Source organism: Salmo trutta, chromosome 25 (assembly GCF_901001165.1).
Source record: "Salmo trutta chromosome 25, fSalTru1.1, whole genome shotgun sequence".
In the NCBI taxonomy this organism is placed as follows: Eukaryota; Metazoa; Chordata; class Actinopteri; order Salmoniformes; family Salmonidae; genus Salmo; species Salmo trutta.
The window spans coordinates 27007584-27027981 of NC_042981.1; the positions used below are offsets into that span (position 1 = coordinate 27007584).

Genomic DNA, 20398 nt, shown 5'->3' on the forward strand with positions numbered 1-20398 from the left:
TGAAAAACAGTCCTAGACCATTATTCCTCCTCTACCAAACTTTACATTTGGCACTATGCATTCGGGCAGGTAGCATTCTCCTAGCATCCGCCAAACCCAAATCCATCAGTCGGACTGCCAGATTGTGATGCGTGATTTATCCCGCCAGAGAACACGTTTCCACTGCTCCAGAGTTCAATGGCAGCGAGCTTTACACCACTCCAGCTGACGCTTGGCATTGCCCATGGTGATCTTTGGCTTGTGTGCGGCTGCTCGGCCATGGAAACCCGTTTCCTGAAGCTCCCGACGAACAGTTCTTGTGCTGATGTTGCTTCAAAAGGTAGTTTGGACCTCGGTAGTAAGTGTTGCAACCGAGGCCAGAAGATTTTTACGCACTTCAGCACTCGGCGGTCCCGTTCTGTGAGCTTGTGTGGCCTACCACTTCGCGGCTGGGCTGTTGTTGCTTCTAGACGTTTCCACTTCACAATAACAGCACTTACAGTTAACCAGGGCAGCTCTAGCAGGGCAGAAATTTGACTAACTGACTTGTTTAAAAGGTGGCATCCTATGACGGAGCCATGATGAAAGTCACTGAGCTCTTCAGTAAGGCCATTCTACTGCCAATGTTTGTCTATGGACATTGCATGGCTGTGTGCTTGATTTTATACACCACAGGTGTAGCTGAAATAGCCGAATCCACTAATTTGAAGGAGTGTCCACATACTTTTGTATATATAGTGTATGAGGTTCTTATAGTGGGAGTGAGAATGTTGGAATGCATAGAACCAAGGCTTGGCACCAGTAAAAAGAGTACAACACAAGAGCCGTAGAATTACCTTTGCTTGTGGCATCTCATCTATGCCCTTTTGTTCGTGTCAGTAGAACACAGTCGAGGCCCATCTAGGGATAAAAATGTACGCATTGACAAGCACCACTATGCCTTGTCAGTGCGCACTGGACTCTGGACACCCCTAACACAGAGCACCAGAGAGAGCTTACTGTCACACCCATGAATCATGGCGTACACACAGCCTGTTGGGAGCAGTCCCTGTATGGTGTATGATATGTTCTGCCATTGCCACATTTTCTATTAAATAAACAAGGGGCAAACAAAGCTGAGCTCCACATACTTTCCTTTCCCCTTTTCTACACCTCCACCATCACCCATCTCAGCACCTCCACTGGGGCCCTTTGGGATCAAGGCAACTGGAGGGAGGAAACATTTACTCAACCCTGCTAGCTTTCACAGCTCCGCTGGCAGTGGTTGAGTGATAACAGCAAACCAAGTCCTTGACAAGATAACACAGACCTGGTTTAAAAGGTAGAAAAACTACGGAACAAGAAAGATAACATAAGGCGCAAAGAGGCTGGATAAATGGGCAAAATGCTGACTGAGGTTGGTTTGAAACATGAGAAAAGGCAAAGTTTGGGAACGCAATAACATTAGCTTATTGCTCTTCCTTTTTCTTCTTACATTTTTTTTTTACCTACAAATGATATTTTTACACACATCATAATCATATAAATACACTATACAATGCAATATAAAATTATTATTTCTTAAAAGGAATATGTTCAGGGTTTGCTTAGGTATGCTGGTTATGATACTAGCACCATACAAAAAATGATGACTCAAAATAAGTTGAGTGAAAAAGGCACTTCTGGTTGTCGTTGAATGACTCTTGGGTAAATGATGGCCTCTCTCTCATCATGCAGGAAACACAGACACCGTTGTTGTCTGTGCACACGTTTCTCTCCCATTCCAACATGAACATGTCCAGAACAACGAGGCACTGCAGATAAGTCGGTTCAGATCTCCTCTGTCTTCATGCAAAGACCCTCGTCCTCTTTGTCTCATCTTTTGTCTTTTCGTTTTTCTTGTCACTTCAAGCCAGCAATATGAACTGGCTGCTACATTTCATCCTCATTCCTTTCTCACTTTCTGGATTCTCCATCTCTCATTTCACACCTTCTCAGACTTCCACTTCTCGAAGCCCCTCTTGAGTGTCAGGCGGTGATGCCACACTGATGTCGAAGCATGTCACCATCATGACACGTGACTTGCATATGTTGACACAGAAATCAAGCTCCTCTGTGACCTGACTCAGGGCCTCCAGGTACTCCTGGGACTCCTTGTCCAAATCCTGGTCCACCTCAACTGGAAGAGAAGAGACAGGAGAGCAGAGAAGTCAACTGAAAGACTGTCCACAGAATCAAGTTAACTATCAATAGGAAGATAACTTTCTATTTTGGTGGGGAATATGAAGAATAAAAAGGTATAAATTCCCAATTGCCCCTATCCTGGAATAGTCTAGCAGATACTCACACTCTCCTATCCACTTGCAAGGGTCCATCATCAGCCGGGTCTTGGTGTCCTCTAGCTCTTCCTTCAGTGTCTGGTGTTTGACCTTCAGCTCCCTGATCTGCTGCTGCCGCCGCTCCAGAACCTTCAGCTTACTGTTGAAGTACAGCAGCCCCTGAGAGAGCGAGAGCGAGAAAGAGAGAGAGAAACGATAGGGTGGTGAGTGACAGGAACGGTTTGAAATTCAGAGAAAGCTTGAAGATGATAATTCATGGCCGTCATTGACTAGCATTTTGTTGCTGCTAAAGAATTGCAGGATATACAGACACAGTTGTTTATATTAACATTTCTGGACATTTTCCAGGTATTGTAATATAAGAATACTGGTTTCCTGTCACAATGGGCCGAAACCTAATTTGAGAACTGTGCATGCAATGAATGCCTGTTCTTCCCTCACTCCAAACTATTCCCCAACTCCCATTACAGAATAATGAAGCCTCAGCCATCCAGCAAAATCAACATACCTTCTCAACATCTTGGAATGGCTGGTAAAGAGGAGAAAGGGGAAGAAGAGTAAATAGAAAAGATCCAAAATATTCTCTTACTCTAGAGTTATGATCTAACAGTTAGAACTCAAACAAACATGAACACACAAACAGATATGAATATACAGAGTACTGAACCCTGTATATATATATATATATACACACAGAAAAATCCATGGGAACACAAATAGACATGTGAATATACACACATTGAAACAAGCCTTGATGCACACATTACATGGTATTCCAAAACTGGTCTGGGAATGATGGTCTTCAATTTGTCTTCCCCAGCCATTCAGCCAGTGATGGCTGGGAAAGACAAATTGAAGATAATCTTTTCCTAATTGAAACTAAATCAAACCACCACTAGCTGATTTAATATCTTCTCTTAACAAATCCCTGTCTGGCTACCTCAAACTTGTGGGAGCAGTTAATGACCCATGGCAAGTAGCGCCAGCCATAAAGAGCCATCAGGCAGCCAGGGATGGGCCATGGTGATGGCTGATGGGCTGTGGAGGGGGGAACGCACATTCATCACAAATTCCTGGACTACTCTTTCCACCACCACCCCTTCCCCCTCCGTCGACCAGCACCAGCCTCAGTCATATCTAAACCAATTAACCCCAGACAGTAATTGCGTCCTGATCTCTTCACATTCCTAAGAAGTCCGACTAGCGTAACACTGGGCTCTGACTGTGGTCACACAGACACAGACGCTGGGAATCACCATTGGGCAGACTGAAAGTCAAACGTCTAAGATGCATATTTTCATCTTGTTCTTTAATAAGAAACTGGGAAGGAGTGAGCCAAGACCTTCCCACGATGCCATGCCTGGCTTCAATGTAGCACATTCAGAATATTGCTGAGATCAATGTGGCACATGCAGAACATTGCTGAGCCTGACATTGCTAAGCAGCATGTATGTAGTAATGAACATGAACCTAATGACAGGACTCTAAAATAAGTTCAGTTACAGTATGGGGAGCTTGTATTACAGACAGTAAGCGTGACCCTTCACTCACCTCGGCTGAGTCCTCCTGACGCCTCCTCTGGAGCCGTTCCACATCATCGATCTCATACACCTTAATCTCAAAGGGCTCCTTTAGTGGTCCTGACATGGGCGGCAGATCCACCCACTGGCCAGCTGTGCCAGTCTTCTTCCCCAGGGATGAGGTGTCTGGCAGGGGGGCCGGGATGAGCCGCCGTCGCTGGAGCCCTGGCGAGACACAGACAGACAGGCACATCAATTACTGCTGGAAATATACAATGGTAATATCTGCCAGGGCCGAGCTGTACGGCTCTATCAGTAAATATGTATGAGGCTGAGATGGAGATGTAAAGCGATAGCAGGCTTTACACGGACCTCCTGAGCGTGCTGTTGATTGCATATGTATAAGGCTTTCACCACTGTCTATATCATATTCCTACCCCATTATATGAATTGAAAAGGTTGACTATATAAATCTACGAGAGCTGGAACATGGTCACGACTTTCCAGTGCTGTTCAACTTAGTTCAAAGTCATCTCATTACATACCTTAATTACATTTCCCATATAAGAGTAATGTATTCTGCTGAATCAGAAAGGTGAGAAAACCAATAAACTATAAGAATCACATTTTAAAAAGCTATCTTTACAAGATTGCCCGGGGAAGTTGGAGAAAGATACAGGTTGTACTCGATGTTGTTTGGGGATTCTGTGCTATACTTCTCTGCCATGCTGCTTCGATCTGGAGAACTGCAAAACTGTACTTCTTATTTCAGATGGGAACACCACTCAGTCTGCTTTTCAGCATGACACATCTAGTTAAAGTCAACAGCAGTGAACCTTCACCCTTAACAAACCTTAAGTAGGGATTTTCTAAGCTGCTCTGTGCAAGAAAACTGCTTTTCCAAAGCAATTAGGGGGAATTTATAGACGTGCTTTGTGACTTCTAGACAAGAGGCTTTTACAGAGACAGTTGGACATATGTCCTCCATTAATGACCTTCTCCATTATTTAACAAGTGGACTGTTTGACTTCTGACATCACACAGAGGCTTGTAAAAAACATCAAAGACTGGACTTAAACAAGAAGGCTTGCAAAAGGACCTAAGTAATGCTTGGGATTTTATGGAACTTTCACATGTTTTTGATTCCCTAACAGTATGCGGTTTTACAGGATATTATCAGAGATAATGCATAATGATGTGTACAGATTCAAAGCTCTTACCATTGCGTTTCTTTGGGGACTTGGAGGTCCTGGGGCGGCCTGAGGAAGACATCCCACTCTCGCTCATGGAGTCGTGTGCAGAGGATGCACTGCCTGTGGCCTCGCTGTCACGGATCATGCTCTCATAACCACTGCTGCCCCCGCTGTGGTAGAAGAGGGCTGTTCGGCCCATGGCTGGGGGCAACTCTCCACTCAGAACACTGCTGTTGTCACTGCCGTGTCCACTGCTGTAGCGCTGCGGCCTCCTGGGGGCTGTGATCTTACTGTAGGGGGAGGGCAGCATGGCCACGGGGGACTTGTCATCACTCAGGTTCACCCCACTGTCATTACCACTATCAGAGTCCCCTGAGCCCCTCAGGTGTTTGCCTGATGTGCTGCCTGATGCCAGCTCACTGACCCGGCTGTTGGCTGCCCGCATGGCCTGCCTGGTGCCCATGATGGTGCCTCGGCCAGGCTTGCTGTTGACGGCTGCGGTGGCCCGAGGGGCGGAGGTCTTACCAGTTGGGGGGAGGTTGGCATTTGGGTTCCTGGAGGCTGGAGCTGCCAGGGACTTGGTGGAGGAACTCAGGCCTTTAGAGTTGCTCGCTGACAACAAACGGGCCTTACTTCCATTGACCGCTCCTACCACTCTGGGGTTAACACTACCTTTGACCTGCCCAGGTTTACCTAGAGCACCTGTGGTGCTACATGGGGAAGGTGGGGAGGTAGCAATGGCAGAGCTGCTTGAGATGGGTAAACCAAATCTGGGAATTGGCCTGCTGGGTATGCTGCTGCCCAGGCTGGCCCCACTGTTCTCTCGGCTGAGGGTGGGTTTGGAGCCCACCATGGACATGCTGTCACATCTCTCCAGAGACATCTGACTGCCGTAATGCTTCTGTCCAGAATCCCCTCTGGCCTTCAGGCTGGACGTGGCTTTGGCCGAGGTGTAGTCACCCCTGAGGCTGGATGTTTTGAGGCTGTTGGAGTCTCCTCTGCAGCGGACCTCTAGCTCATCCTCTGACACTGTCCCCCTGGTGAGTAAGGGCCTCCCTGCTTCTCCATACACAGACTTTAAGGCACTTTGGTGCAGCATGGTCTTGTTCTTCTGATCCAGACTGGATTTGCGCACTGGAGGGGGAGGAGGTGAGTTACCACCAGGTTTGGGGAGCATGCTGGCTTTCTGCCCATTGGTCTTCCCATTTTTCCCCAGAGAGGAGAACTTGAGACTGTTAGTTGTAGCTGTGATGTCCTGGGTGGTGACCTTGGTCTCTGGGGAGGCATGGATGACAGGCACGGTGCCAAGGGTGGTGGCCCCTCGTCTGAGCTGAGGCATCTTGCTGGGGGACCCTGCTTTCTTGCTGGGCGACTTCTCACAGCCGTCCACCACCCTCTGGGCTGAGGTAGAGCCCTGCACCTTGGGCTGGCGAGGTACGCTGTTGCTGTTGAAAACACCAGCTTTTCGGCAGGGAATGCCACTCACTGGGGTTCTGGGGAGCTTGCTGGTGGCAGTGGCGCTGGGTACTGGGAGCTGAGGTTCAGAGTGGTTGTCAATGCGCTGCCAGGGGTCCTCCTGCTTCACTTCCTGTCTCTGTGGTTCACGACAGCTGCTGTTGCTGTTACTATGGGTGATGGATGAGGTAGGTTTCATTTTCCTGGGAAGACTGGAGTGGACTATGTAAGGGCCCTGGGAGGGTTGTGAAGAGGAACTGAGAAAGTTCACTTTCGCTGTTTTGGATGGGAATCTGAGGGATCCTTTGGTTGACTCGGGAGACGGAGGGCACTTTGTCAGGGACAGTTTGCTAGACGCTGCGCTATCACTGTCCAGTTCAGAAAAGCTAAAGCCGCTGTCATTCAGGGAGTTCTTGGCGTCCCTTGGGGATGATTCACAGTGAAACATATCCAGGGAATCCAGATACAAGGTGCCTTCTGGGCCGATGTGCTTAGTCTGTGGGAGGAAGACGTCTGCCGAGTGGGCCCCTTCACTCTCCAGAGTACAGACGCTGACCTCACTGAGCCAGGAGCTGATGGACGAGCCCCTGCTGCCCACATACACAAATGCGTCATCCTGTAAGGGGGTGAGCACCTCAATGTTGACTGCACCCCCCACAGCTGACGTGTAGGCGTCAAACTCATCGTTGATGCTGCTGATGATGCTGACGGGCCGGGAGCCGGAGGGCAGGGCCTGCAGGGAGCAGTCGCTGTTGAAGCTGATGATGCTAGAGGGCCGACCGTTGTCTATGATGCTACCGATGGACAGCTCCTCCACCACAGTGAACACCAGCTCATCCTCTCCGTTCAGCTCTACAGGCTGCTGCAGGGTCACCGTAGCCCGGAGGATGTCCCTGTCCAGGCACCTCTCTCTCAGGGTGGAGCGCAGCTGGCACACCTCTACTGGTCCCCTGGTCTGGGCTCTACCAAGAAAATGGGAGCCCCCAGACTCCCCCCGTTTCCCAGTCTGATGGCTCATTCCCACGGGCGGCAATCTAGTGGTGGACCTCTCCTCTGCCTCTCCGTTGCCTCTGCGTGAGTCCCTCTGCTGTGGGGGAGGGGGAGCAGGCTTGGGTAAGGGCTTCTTGTTGAAGTAGACCTTCTCCCGCACCACTGGCTCAGAGGCTGGCACCGTGGCCACATCCTGTTCGATTGGGCTAGCCTGGCTCTCTGACATCATCACCTTCTCACCATCAGCACTCGTTCTGCACACGTTCTCTGAAACCCCTCTGGAATGTTCCAGTTTAGACTTTGAGGGGCTTACCTGGGGGCTGCTGGATGGCAGAGTGGCTACAGATTTAGGAGGAAGTTTGGGTGAGATATTCTCCTGGGAGAAGGAGGCTTTACTTACAGTCTTTAGGGAAGCTGAGCCAGGGCCTTCCTTTGCCTTGCTGTCTATCTGTGGGCTAGCCTGACTTCCCCTACCCTCTCCAACGAACGCTGTAGGTTCCTCGCTGCCGTCAATACATTCCAGGCGTTCCTGCAGCTCAGCAAACGTGTTGCACATGAAGAAGTGGTCTCTGTCCAGGGAGCCCTCTTTCCCAGAACGCTTCCTGTTCAGAGAGGGGATGATGGGGACGAAGGCAGGGGGGCCCTCGTTGTCACTCAGCTCCCTATCAGAGATGGCAGCACCCCCCGGACCCACGTAGATGACGGTGTCGCAGGACTGCTCGCTGCTGGAGGAGTAGTCTGGGTCGCTGAGCAGGGAGGGCAGGTCCGGGTCCAGGGCCACCGTCCGGGGGTGGAAGGGTCTGAGGTGGGGCGGCCGACGGATCCTCCCCTCCTCGCAGGAACTCTCCCCTCCAGAGGAGCTGGATGCATACTGCAAGACAGCCAGAAACACATACAGACACTTACAAAACAGTGTATATGGGATATGTGTAAAATGCTTAGTACAAGACTGCTACATAATTAGACTGTCTGCACACTTCTTATATTCAAGCTATAACATTATTACTTTATACTTATTTAAATAGTCTTTATGTCATTTTTTCCGCATGTCTCTCTTTCAATTTACATTTAATTCAATCGTGTAATGAATTCAGGGTGGAATCAATTGTAAGGAAAATATAAATCCCTTTAAAATGGCCAGTCAATACATTTAAAGGTTAAAAGTGCACATCAATAGGCACACTGAGATTTATGTCAATAATATGAATTGGTGTGCGTGGCATGCATTATAATCACGCCGGAGACCAATGCAAAATAAATACATGCTGTCATTCCACCTAATTATCTGGAGTAATTATTTCCCTAATCATTAGGCAGCCTTATTGATTACATGATTATGTGTTGAGAAACCAAGAAAAACTAGCTCTGAATTATGGCACTAATAACCTTGAATTAACAGAGGCCCTGATTCATTTCATACCATGGCCCTGAAATGGTGAACAATGCAACTTCTGTTAATAACACCACTGTAATACACTCTTGAGATCACTAAAAACATATATAACTGTGAGAATCTATGCCTTTCCCTCATCAAAACAGTAAGTGCTGTGTTCATCGAAATATGTTCAAATAGAGAATACCCATGCGGCTATACCAATGTTTACAGCCTATGATACTGAAAGCTCTTCGAGTCGAGACACAGACCTTGGACTTCTTCTTCCTCATGCGGTGGATGCGTGAGGCCAGCTGGATGGTGGTGAGGGAGTCAGCGTAGTTAGCAGAGGAGTCAGAGATGTGGGCGATCATGGTGGTTCTGCAGTTAATGTTACCCAGCGACTCTCTCAGCAGCATCGTTAGTTTGCTGTCCCTAGAGATGATATGTTCACACACACCATTATCATTACTGCTCATGAAACGGCAGGATTTTTCAGTGCCTTATATCCCTGTCTGTGCTAATGACTAGCAAACAAACGTTAGTGTTGGTTTACATTCAACCAATGTCCTTAACACGTAATATTAGTCTGGGGTGCCAGAGACTCATTTCATATTCTTCAACTGTTATTTTCGGTTCTAACCTCTTAGTATATTTCCTCCCAGCTAATTTTCCCGATTTTACACTACAGGCTCTATTTTCGGCTGGCGGTAAGGAGGCACAATGTCAAATGCACGTTAGTTTGCAATTTTGTCATGTAAAAACTGGTGCACTGGCATTTTCCAGCCCTAACGCCAGGTTTGGTCATTTACCTGTCTCACATCAGCTCACTTCCACTGTGGTGGGTTGGCTGGCAATATTTGAGGCGTGTCCTTAAAAACACTTGCAAAAGGGACAATTTCATGCAGTGCTAAATGGGAAGTTTTAAGACTCTCTTAACAGTGACACATCTGATAAATGGCATGGATTTTGAGAGCAGAAGCGCAGCCTATCCAGTAGTACCCATAGAAGAGAGATGTGCATTTTGTGATGGTGAATCTCCTATTTAGAAACAAATTATTGGTTTCCCCCCAAAAAACTATTGGTTTCTGCCCAATACCCGATACTATTTTGAAATATTGCTGTTGGTTTAAAAAGCGGATTGATTGTTTTTAGTTTAATTTGATTAATAACAACTTTTTACAAATATTACCCGTCCATGGGTTTATGGTGATAACATAGGCTACATGGCTGGAATGCAATGCAATTTCATCTGCTATTTCTGGAGAAGTGCAAATCTGATCTGTAAAATGGTTCCATGATGTTTATAAAACATGACATTTACGAGCAGTATAACGGTGAATGGATATTCCACCTTTCTCTTTACATTGGATCTTCTGTGAAAAGTTTGAATGTGCGTAAAACCCTCCATAGTCTAAGTTACGTTGTTATATGCCCACAGGGAGCAACTATGGTGCTGTAACTGTATTTAGACAGCCTATTTAAAACAAGATATTGTTTAGTTTTGATTAGAATTTGATAATTAGGCTATACGCTGTCTTTTAGGCCTTATCAATAGCCTTGTGAATTTAATCTTGCTTATTTACTACGTTTGGCATGTCCATGTCCAGACTGCAATTTACAGTAGGCCTAGCCCCTATATCTGTGTGAATACTATAGCATATGTTTAACAATGTATTTCCATATTGAAGAAATGCAACTAGAACAAGGAGAACTGCAAACATGTTCAACATATTTAGAAAATGTGGGGCAGGCTACTTAACAAACTAGGCTATAACGGACTAACATTCCAATTGGAGTTGATGACAATGCAATACATAAAAGGCCGTAAATACACAACTTAAAGCAACCACATATTTAGCCATGAAGCATGTTCTGATTGGCCAGTGAGGGGCCAAACCTTGACACACCCTTAACTGGTTTTCAGCAAAACCCACGGCCAGCAAATGTGCCTATAATTTTGGTGGTGAAAATAGCTAAAATATTTCTGACACACCCACGAACCTATAGTGCCACAGCCAGCACTTAGATTTACCATTGCGTTAGGTTTGGTAAAATAGAGCCCTCAGTATGCATTGCATTACCCAAACTAAATGTTATCTGTCTATTGACCTCATTTCTGATTCCATAGTGTAGCAAAATCCAGGTTGTATCACAACCGGCCGTGATTGGGAGTCCCGTAGGCCGAGCATAATTGGCCCAGCGTCGTCCGAGTTTGGCCGGTGTAGGCAATCATTGTAAATAAGAATTTGTTCTTAACTGACTTGCCTAGTTAAATAAAATAAAAAACTACATGGCTGAGAATGATACATATCTTAAAATCTATAGCAAGCTAGATAAACACAGCCTTGATAGTGAAGGTAAATGTACATGAATAAACTTGTCTCAAACATTTTGATTACATACTCGACTTCATACTTGACACTGGTTTTACATAATCAAGGTATAAAAAGTACAGACTAGTTCCCCTACCTGTAAGGTACATGCTTGGCTCCATTGGCTAAAGCCATGATAACGTTTCCCAGCGCGGTGAGAGACAGACACAGGCCTCCCCCTCCGTCTCTGCTCTTACTTAGCACCTTCTCACAGCTCCCCAGGTCTATAAGGTGCAGCCTGCTCCGTCCACCCGACACTGTAGATGACACAGGAAGAAGAGCCAGGTGAGGTTATATCCCAGCACAGACACATTCAGACACTCCCTCTGAAGGAAGACCGGGTTCCCACGTGCTGCTGCTGCTGCGCCATTTAGGCAGGAGTGGCACAGCCCAAACCAGACCAGACATGGCAGTCTGATTTATTCACAAGTAAGCCTTTCGGTCTGAAGTGATTCAAATCTGGGCTGAGATTGTCTCAGTTTAACAGACAGGTAATAACGTCCAGAAATAAAAGGATCTTGTTGTCACAAAACCAAGGGGGAGAGTCACTGTATTTGGAACATAAATTGTCATTTTAGATGATGACTAGTTTGGGGTGCTGTGCTATAAAATAAAAAAGTATACAGTAATTCAGTGTAGACGGAAAATGAGCAGAATTTCTCCAAATGTTATTCAGCAGCGAGGCAGCACATTGTAATGTAATGTAGGTCACTGATATGTTATTTCACATGATTGGGAGAAAATTACAGAGTTTCAGACTAGGCGGTGAACCATTAAACTCTTGTCAGCAATACTTAGAAATGGAGTGCTTCAAATAAAGGTACAATTAAATATAAAAAATCTGTGCGCACTCTCTCCCTCCGCTTAGCACAACACATGGATGCAAGCAAGTCACTTTTTTTTATAGAGGCTAGTGTGCACCCATCCATCAACATTACAAATGAGAGGCTTGAGGTTTTTTATCCATTCAGATTTATTCAGATTTTATCCACCATCGAGCCCAGTGTGGTGCAGTCTCCTATGGATATGATGGTTACCTCTGGGAACACAGACACTTGAAGAACTATCATCAGCACCAGAACTGATGAGTGGAATTACATCTGCTACTTAACACTATCATTAAGGCATAATAAAGTCCTCATCATTAAACTACTGTAGGTCATTACCTTTACTCCATTAAGTCCATAATCATCCAGTGAAATATTTTTTCTGTCCATGTGCAGCAATATGGTTCAGTGCATTTATCTCTTGTGGAAGAATCGAAAAGGTCAGAGCACTTGTTGAATCGAGTGAAATGATTAATAGAATAGCAGAATGATGAATGAAAATCTGACACTATCACCGTCAAAGACACTAGGACACAGAGTGACACTAGAGTTCAGAGAGTGCCTCACTTCATGTAGTACTGATAGATGTAGTGTAGTAGTAATCGTGTTATAAGTGTAGTAGTAATAGTGTTGTAGTAGTAGTAGTAGTAGTAGTTGTACTCACTGCCTCCCTTGCCGCTCTTCTCCATGCGGTACTGGTAGATGTGCAGCGTGAACAGCATGTGAGAGTTGCGTCTCTCCTCTTCATCTGCGTCTGGCCTGCTGGTGCTGCGTGCTGCGATGGCTGCATCCAGGAAGAAGGCTGCCTTCTCCGCCGTGGGGGCGCGGAGCTCGCTCTGGTTCTGGAGCTGGGGGGGGAGGAGGGAAGAGAGGGTAAGGGGGGGTAAAAAAGATAAGGGGTAGAGAGAAGGAAAGAGCATGGAGTTGGAGAGTGAGGGAAAAGAGTGAGAAGGGAACAGAGAAAGCAGAGAGAAAAAGGAGAGAGCGAGAGAGGGGAGACAGTTAATTGGACCCAAGCACACATTTCTTGCCCATTAGATTGGGTCTCCGGGGCAATTATAGGGAAACAGATATGCACACAGAGGGAGGAGGATTAGGAGAGGTAATGGAGGAGCAGGGGCACTTTCCTCCACACGGATGTGGTGGTGGATGGGTGTGGAGAGAGGGGAGAGGGGGGCATCTAGTAGGGAGGCACATCACGTGGTTACTAAGAGGAGGAGGAGCCGTGAGGAGCTTCACAGGACTCCAGGCAGCCTTTGAAGTCACAGTCCACACAGAACCCCAAAAAACAACATCAGACGACAACACCTGTCAGTGCCTTCAATCCCCCATCCCCCCAACTAGTCCCATTGTGCTGCAGAGGACCAGAGCTAACACAGAGGTAATAGATGCTGATGGATGCTGACAGGGGAGTCAATAAAAAGGTATGGAAAAGACGTCGATATTGTGGATGGCTTTGGTGAAAATATAGAGCAGGGATTATTGAGATGGGTAAGGCAGGGCAATATGGGCTCAGCGTACACAGAGGAAAGACCTGGGAGATGAAAGAACTGACAATACAAAGGCCTAAATCTTTGGGGCAGACAGAGGTAGATGGCAGTGAGAATCAGATCAATACACAGACACTAATATATACCAGACAGAGAGCGAGACGGAGAGTGTGAGAAATGGAGAGGGAGAACAAAGAAAGGCAAGAAAACAGGCACGTGTCTAGATGCCTTTTTTCCCTCACTTGAGTGCCACAGATGGGGTCCTCACGCAGGTAGACCCCTGGGGACTGTCCATCCTGCAGGCTTCCTATGGACACCTCAGACAGGAGGTCCTTCAGAGCCTCGCCCTTCCCACAGATCTCCACGGCAGACACGCGGACAGAGAAGCGCGTGCCCGTCTTCTCCTTGCGCTCGTTGATGAGCTTGAAGAGCCAGGAGATGGCGCAGGGCACAACGCCCAGGCTCTGGGTGGAGCCGTCTTTGCCAATCATGGTGAACGTCTTGCCTGGAGACGGAGGAGAGGGTGAGAGGAAAGGAGACATTAATATACAAGTAATACAGCCTGCTGCTCATGCCTCTCCTAAAACTGAGAAGACTTGGAATATGCTGTCTGGATTGGGTACAGTTGATTGGGAATCTACTGTGTCTATAAGAACTTGTGAAGGGGGTGATTCAAGGAGCAATCACTGTAGGATGAGCACAGTGGAGAACAAAAGGGACAATGAAGCTTGTTCTGAGAAATGACAGCCCCTCAGACTGGGTGAAGAATCCAGGTCAATGACAGTGGGTAAAATGAAAGACACCCCTCACCACCATCTCTCACTTGCCCTTGCTCATCCAAACTCTATTGTCTTCTCCTCAGCTCACTCCCGTGCACCACTAAATCATTTGTGAATGTGAACATCAAACCAGGCTGTCAAAAATAGTGTTTTTCTTTGCCAGATGAGGGGAGTAGAGGGGCTTACTTACCAAGCTTGACGTGGCCGAAGCAGAAGATGCAGCCGTCCGCACCATTCACCACGGACTGGATGACCTCAGACACCGTCCCTGAGCACACCTCCGCCTGACGGAGACAGAGAGGGAGAAACAGAGAGAGTGTGAGAGAGAGAGCGATTGGGGGATTAGAGGGCAGAACATAGTTGCCTGGCTGTTACTCAATCACCGTCAAGTAAACATGTCCTCAGTGTCTGGCCCTTCCACTTTGATCTTCATTTGGCCATGGTTCTACTAGACTGTAAGGTCTGGACTGGGAGAGGAGAGGTTAGATATAACTGGACTATGAAAGGAGAGCTTAGATATAAGTGGACTGAATTCAATTCATTCCCCAGACTTAAAAGCCCCAGCTGTTGAGGCCCATACTGGGAAGAATGGTCCCGACCCAAGAAAGGCATTTTTTCACTAAGTCCCTGGACTGCACCCAGCCAGTATACACAGTCTGCAACTGCTTGGTCCTTACTTGAGAGGCATCCTGGGTAAACACTGCGTCGAAAGCGAAGATCTTTGGGATGGCCACGGTGGCTCTCCTGTGCCCTGAGTTGGCGTGGTCGTTGACTGAGGGGTCGTAAAGGGTCAGCTGCTTCTTCCTGGGGTCCACCTTCAGGAAGGACATGGACTCGGACGAATCAGGAGCCTCCAAGGAGGGGCAGATACGCATCATCACTTTTACCTGCAACACAAGGAGAGGAGAGGGAAAGAGAGAGAACATATATGTAAGTAAATATGGCAAATGTTAGCACACACATTAAAAACAGATATAACAGGCAGATAACATGGTACATACAGTACACACAGCAACAGGAGACATGGGAGGAATTTGTAATGGAGAGAGAACGGAGTCAACACAAAGCCTGTCAGTGTACGGTTGAGATTGTAAATCATAACAGTAATGACTGACTCTGAGCCGACCACCATGCTGAGGGATTATCCAACTAGCAGGCTGCTCTCTGGACCAAGAGCAACTCTGTAGCATTGGAACATATGGCCTCTCTCTCTCTCGGATCTGTTTGTATTGAGTCTAAACTTAGAGTCCATAGATTCTGTGTCTCTTCAGTTGTCACGATACACCATGATCCTAACAGGATGGTATGTCACTGGTCGTGTTTAAGGTGTTGATTTAGCACACCTCTACTGTGACATCTCTCATCTAGTCTAATGTTGGAACTATGTTATGGCCATGACAAGTGGAGCTATTCTGCCAGCTGTGTCTGTTGGCACTTCCTGAACTGGAGAGAGCAGGTTTCATCTGCATGCACACCACGTTATAGGTGAAGCTGTGTGTGTGTGTGGTGTATGCGCGTGTTTTAATCTATGTCAGTCTCCCTGACAAACCCCCTCAAACAAATCCACACTTTTGATTCTGTGACAACTGCAATACCATTTATAAAGAACATGTAGGAGCGGATGATTCCTTTGATAAGAGAAACATCCTCACTCACTCTGTCAACATTTTATTGTGAAAATTCAACCTTGACTATCTTGTAGTATGACAGACAGGAGACATAAACATCTCTGTTGTCAGGCAGAGGAATGGATAAGGGTGCTTCTCCTCGCTCTGAAAAATCCCTGAAAGCTCAGTGTGTTTAGGGTTTACCATAATGGTAGTCAATCCACTGAACCAGTGTATCGGCACGCTCCCCCACTCCTTCATGGTTACAAACAGCTTGAGATTTAACAACCATACATTGATAAGGAGTTCAATCTGGGACAATAAAAACAACTAAAACCTCCATCGCAAAAAAACAAAATGACTATGATGCCTGTGAGAGTCCCTGTGGTATGAGCAGCGGATTATAATTCTAACTGTTTCCCCACCTCCCCTTTCTGCAAAGGCAGCAAAACCTACACCTCAGACTGGTCCTTTCATCCTCTGTGTGTCTCTCCTATGTCATTCGCAGCACGCCCACACAAAAGGCCTATTGTTCCCATGGCTTGTTTATAAATATTGCCACAGATCCTGGCTCCGGCACTAAGGAACAATGTGTGGTGGCGATCCCATTCTGCCACAGAGGGAATTCCTCTCCAGTGTTCCGGCAGCCAAGTGCAAACTCTCTTTGTGCTCCGTGGGGGGCTGTTATCATGATTGACGTGTACATATGTTGAGCAAATTACATTTGCTATGACATTTAAACTGGGCTTCCATATATGACTGCTGAGCCAACCGGGTGAGGGAGCGATAGCTAACGTCTAGAGCTGCTATATTTACATTGGCAGAGATGTGATACCAGGGCTGGCGAGGATCGGCTGGAGCCGCTGCATTTTAACACCTCGGGCCTCTCTGCTAATGGCCCTGTTCCCCTATCTCTAGATCCCACCAAGAAATCCATTAGCTGGGATTTTCCCCCAGCCACCCCTCTACGTGTCCAAACCCTCCACAAAACACATTGAATGGCTGTAGTCTGGGTCAGCATTGACATCAACTCTTCATGGATGGATATGCGTGTCTTGAATAAATGCATAAGAAAACATCACAGCACCCATTCCCCTCATTGTTTCAGTCATTTCTTCAGAAATGCATACTGTAGGTTAGGTGTAAAAGAGCTGGGATGAATTGTCTACCGCAGACAAAAGAATGTTGGCAACTCAAATCGTGTTGGCTGCGGTTCCTCAAACAAGCATTGTTTCACAGCAGTGAACTCTTGGTTGTCTGAACCAGGTGACTGCAAACCTCAGTAATGTCTGAGACACAATGACAGGTTGAGTTTCCCATAACAGTGTGCTTAATGAAGAGGAAACCTGGGGTTATAGACTCAGAACAATGCTGTAAACAAGCTGATTTCCCTTTTCAAAACAACCCCGTGGATGCCACAGATGTCTAGCTCAGTAAATCAGGTGTAGGGAGAGGAAGCTTAATAACGCCTGTCTTTTATGAAGTGAGAATTACAATATGGGACAAAATCTCAATGGTGTTGAAATTTGGCAGAGTAAGCAGCGACTTCCCAACCAGGTGGGATCTAATCTTGTTAGGGGACTTCTACTCTATAAATACAGAATCTCAGCCCAGCAAACAATACCCAATAAACCCTAGAGGAAAGGTGTGTTTATATAGCACTAACGCTAATGACAGACCAATCATCGACATCCTGCTCGATTTCATCATCAGGTTTATGGAACGCAGCTAGCAGAAATCCACTGTAATAATGTTTGCAAACTTTTAGCCTTTAAAGTGAATTTGATTGGATTTTTGTATTTTCTTTCCCTCACAAACTGTAGTCCATTCAGAGGGAGGAATGTGGCCCTAACAAACTGAGTGAATTCATGACATTCCAGCAGGCTTATCTGCCCGCATCGGTATGGACTGGAGCAGACGACTGGCTGCCTATAGACTAATGTGTCACCACTGTGCATTCTCCCATTTAAAATGTCAGTCACTCATACATACTGTATATGCGTGTATGTGTGTGGGTGGGTGTGTGTGTATGTACAAACGTGTATGTGTGTGTGTGTGTCTGTGTGTGTGCCTGTCGCTCCTTACCTTTCCCATCCCGGGGTTCTCCTTGACCTTTGAGACGGCGTGAAGCAGACATGGTGGGGCGGGGGGCGGGGAGAGCTGCAGGGTGCCACTGAAGTTGGTGGGGTAGATGGAGGGCTTCTGGGCTCCGGAATGCAGCAGAGAGGGAGACTGGTGCTTCTTCCGCTTGGACGAGAGGTTCAGCTTCTGAGCTGCCCTGGGAGGAGCAAACACAAGAGTTTAGCCTAACTTCAAAAACATACAATTTAGCCAGCCATCTGTAATATGCTGGGCAGGAAGGAAGATAGACGTCATAGGAGCCACCAGGCATCTCTATCTTCCATAGTCGACAGGAGAAGCGTGCTCCCAACCCTCCTCCACTCCCAATGCTACCTCCCTTTCAACTCCCCACTTCCTACCTGGGGCCAAGGCTTTATAAAACGCTTCAGTTCTTCACTTCAAAACAGCAACATAGAATTCTCAAACGCTTTCATTTCAGCACTCCAATTGCTCATGCACTGCTAAAGACACAATGAAGCCCAATTATGCAGCAAGGGTTTGCAGGTGTCTACATAAGAAAAGCAGCCATGACACCTGTGTTTTCAGTGGGCCAGCAGACGCTTGTCATGGTGCTAATGTACACTAAATGAATACATGTATCTTCGTCAAACACGACACACCTGTCATGAACATAACAGGTAAGGATGGCTGTGTCGCCGTTGTGCCGTACAGGTAAGGCTGTTGCAGTGATTCTGTTGAGTCACGGTAATCTCCTTTTATGCACTCTGGACATGCGTTTGTAGTACCCAACTTGCTAACGACCTGCCGGTAATGGTCTGGTATTCAGTACTCTAATGTCCCTCTAACCACTCTGACATCAATGCAAATGCAATCTAAAATCACATCAAACACTTATCAAAACAGTACTATGCTTTTAAAACTCACCATTAGGCAACATTTTGTTACCTCACTGTGATGATCAGTCTGAAGAAAGAAGTTCATTATCAGGTTGCTTCAAAGCCAAACACAACCAAACTGTGCTTTTTAAGGTGATTATTAACTCAAAGCATTTAAGATGTTGCATGTAGAACACCCAGAAGCATATTAGAGCTTATGCATATATGAGTCCGAAAACACCCCCACCTGAATTAAAATAATGATTGTGTAATAGCCTACAGCATATTATGCACGGCAGAAAAACATACATAAAAATGTCTAAGGTGTCTTTGGAACATAATTGGACTAGCCTATACTCCAAAATTAAACTAATTCTAGTAATCACCTTTGAGTGTGGACTGTATTATTATGCACATTGGATGGACTGGTTACCTTATGCTGCGCTCCAAACGTTCTATCCATGAGTCTGGGAGAGAACGTATAAGCCTAGGCCATGCTGTTGGTTCATTGATGTGCAGGGTGGTTTACAGAGTTAGCCTTCAGTTACAGCGAATTTTATATTTGATTTTGAATAGCCTAGTAATAGGACATTTGTTATATTTTCATAATTAATTGGCTGATATTACCTTTAGCTACAGAATATCTCACCACCGTGTGTTTCCTTGGCACACAGAGTTTGGGCGGAATATCACCTGTCGCTCAGCGAGAGACTGCATGCTCCTCAAACAGTGGTTGATGTGTGAAGTGAAATAAGTCTTCTTATGAGCCCAGACATGTCTATATCCTGTGTGGTTGATGTGTGAAGTGAAATAAGTCTTCTTATGAGCCCAGACATGTCTATATCCTGTGTGGTTGATGTGTGAAGTGAAATAAGTCTTCTTATGAGCCCAGACATGTCTATATCCTGTGTGGTTGATGTGTGAAGTGAAATAAGTCTTCTTATGAGCCCAGACATGTCTATATCCTGTGTGGTTGATGTGTGAAGTGAAATAAGTCTTCTTATAAGCCCAGACATGTCTATATCCTGTGTGGTTGATGTGTGAAGTGAAATAAGTCTTCTTATGAGCCCAGACATGTCTATATCCTGTGTGGTTGCCACTCAAAAGACGACGATCCCAGCTGCTACTATATTTATTTCTCAGCAGCTCCGCTATAAAACCGGATTAGCTTCCTGGCATGATTTAAGAACGAACTGAGGGAAAGCAGCCTCCATTCGCTATTTGAGGGCATATATACGGATGACATGTCATTTTTCCCCTGCCCCTGTTGCTGCCTGTTTGATAATGGGCCATTCTACACTGAACAAATATATAAATGCAACATGCAACAATTTATAGATTTTACTTGGTTACAGTTCATATAAGGAAATCAGTCAATTGAAATAAATGAATTAGACCCAAATCTATGGATTTCACATGACTGGGAATACAAATATGCATCTGTTGGTCAAAAGACATCTTTTTTTTAGAGTAGGTATCTGGTGTTACCACCATTTGTCTCATGCAGCGCGACATATCTCCTTTGCATAGAGTTGA

The 20398-nt window shown here is 46.2% G+C and overlaps 1 protein-coding gene across 4 annotated transcripts in view; it reads right to left on the bottom strand.

Annotated features, from left to right (window-relative positions):
- Positions 1 to 1404: 1404 nt before the first annotated feature.
- LOC115162286 (kinesin-like protein KIF26A) overlaps positions 1405 to 20398 on the bottom strand; it is a 100088-nt gene continuing 81094 nt past the window's right edge. For 3 of the 4 annotated variants that reach the window (XM_029713441.1, XM_029713443.1, XM_029713444.1), the window contains 12 exons: positions 17991 to 18183; positions 14976 to 15185; positions 14489 to 14582; positions 13762 to 14024; positions 12694 to 12877; positions 11300 to 11459; positions 9100 to 9262; positions 5038 to 8326; positions 3849 to 4042; positions 2806 to 2829; positions 2306 to 2456; positions 1405 to 2137 (listed from right to left, as the gene is read on the bottom strand). In XM_029713441.1, coding sequence (XP_029569301.1) covers positions 1953 to 2137; positions 2306 to 2456; positions 2806 to 2829; positions 3849 to 4042; positions 5038 to 8326; positions 9100 to 9262; positions 11300 to 11459; positions 12694 to 12877; positions 13762 to 14024; positions 14489 to 14582; positions 14976 to 15185; positions 17991 to 18183 — 5110 coding nt within the window. In that variant the 3' untranslated portion in view covers positions 1405 to 1952. The remainder of the gene's footprint in view (positions 2138 to 2305; positions 2457 to 2805; positions 2830 to 3848; positions 4043 to 5037; positions 8327 to 9099; positions 9263 to 11299; positions 11460 to 12693; positions 12878 to 13761; positions 14025 to 14488; positions 14583 to 14975; positions 15186 to 17990; positions 18184 to 20398) is intronic. The other variant, XM_029713442.1, reaches the window with a different exon arrangement.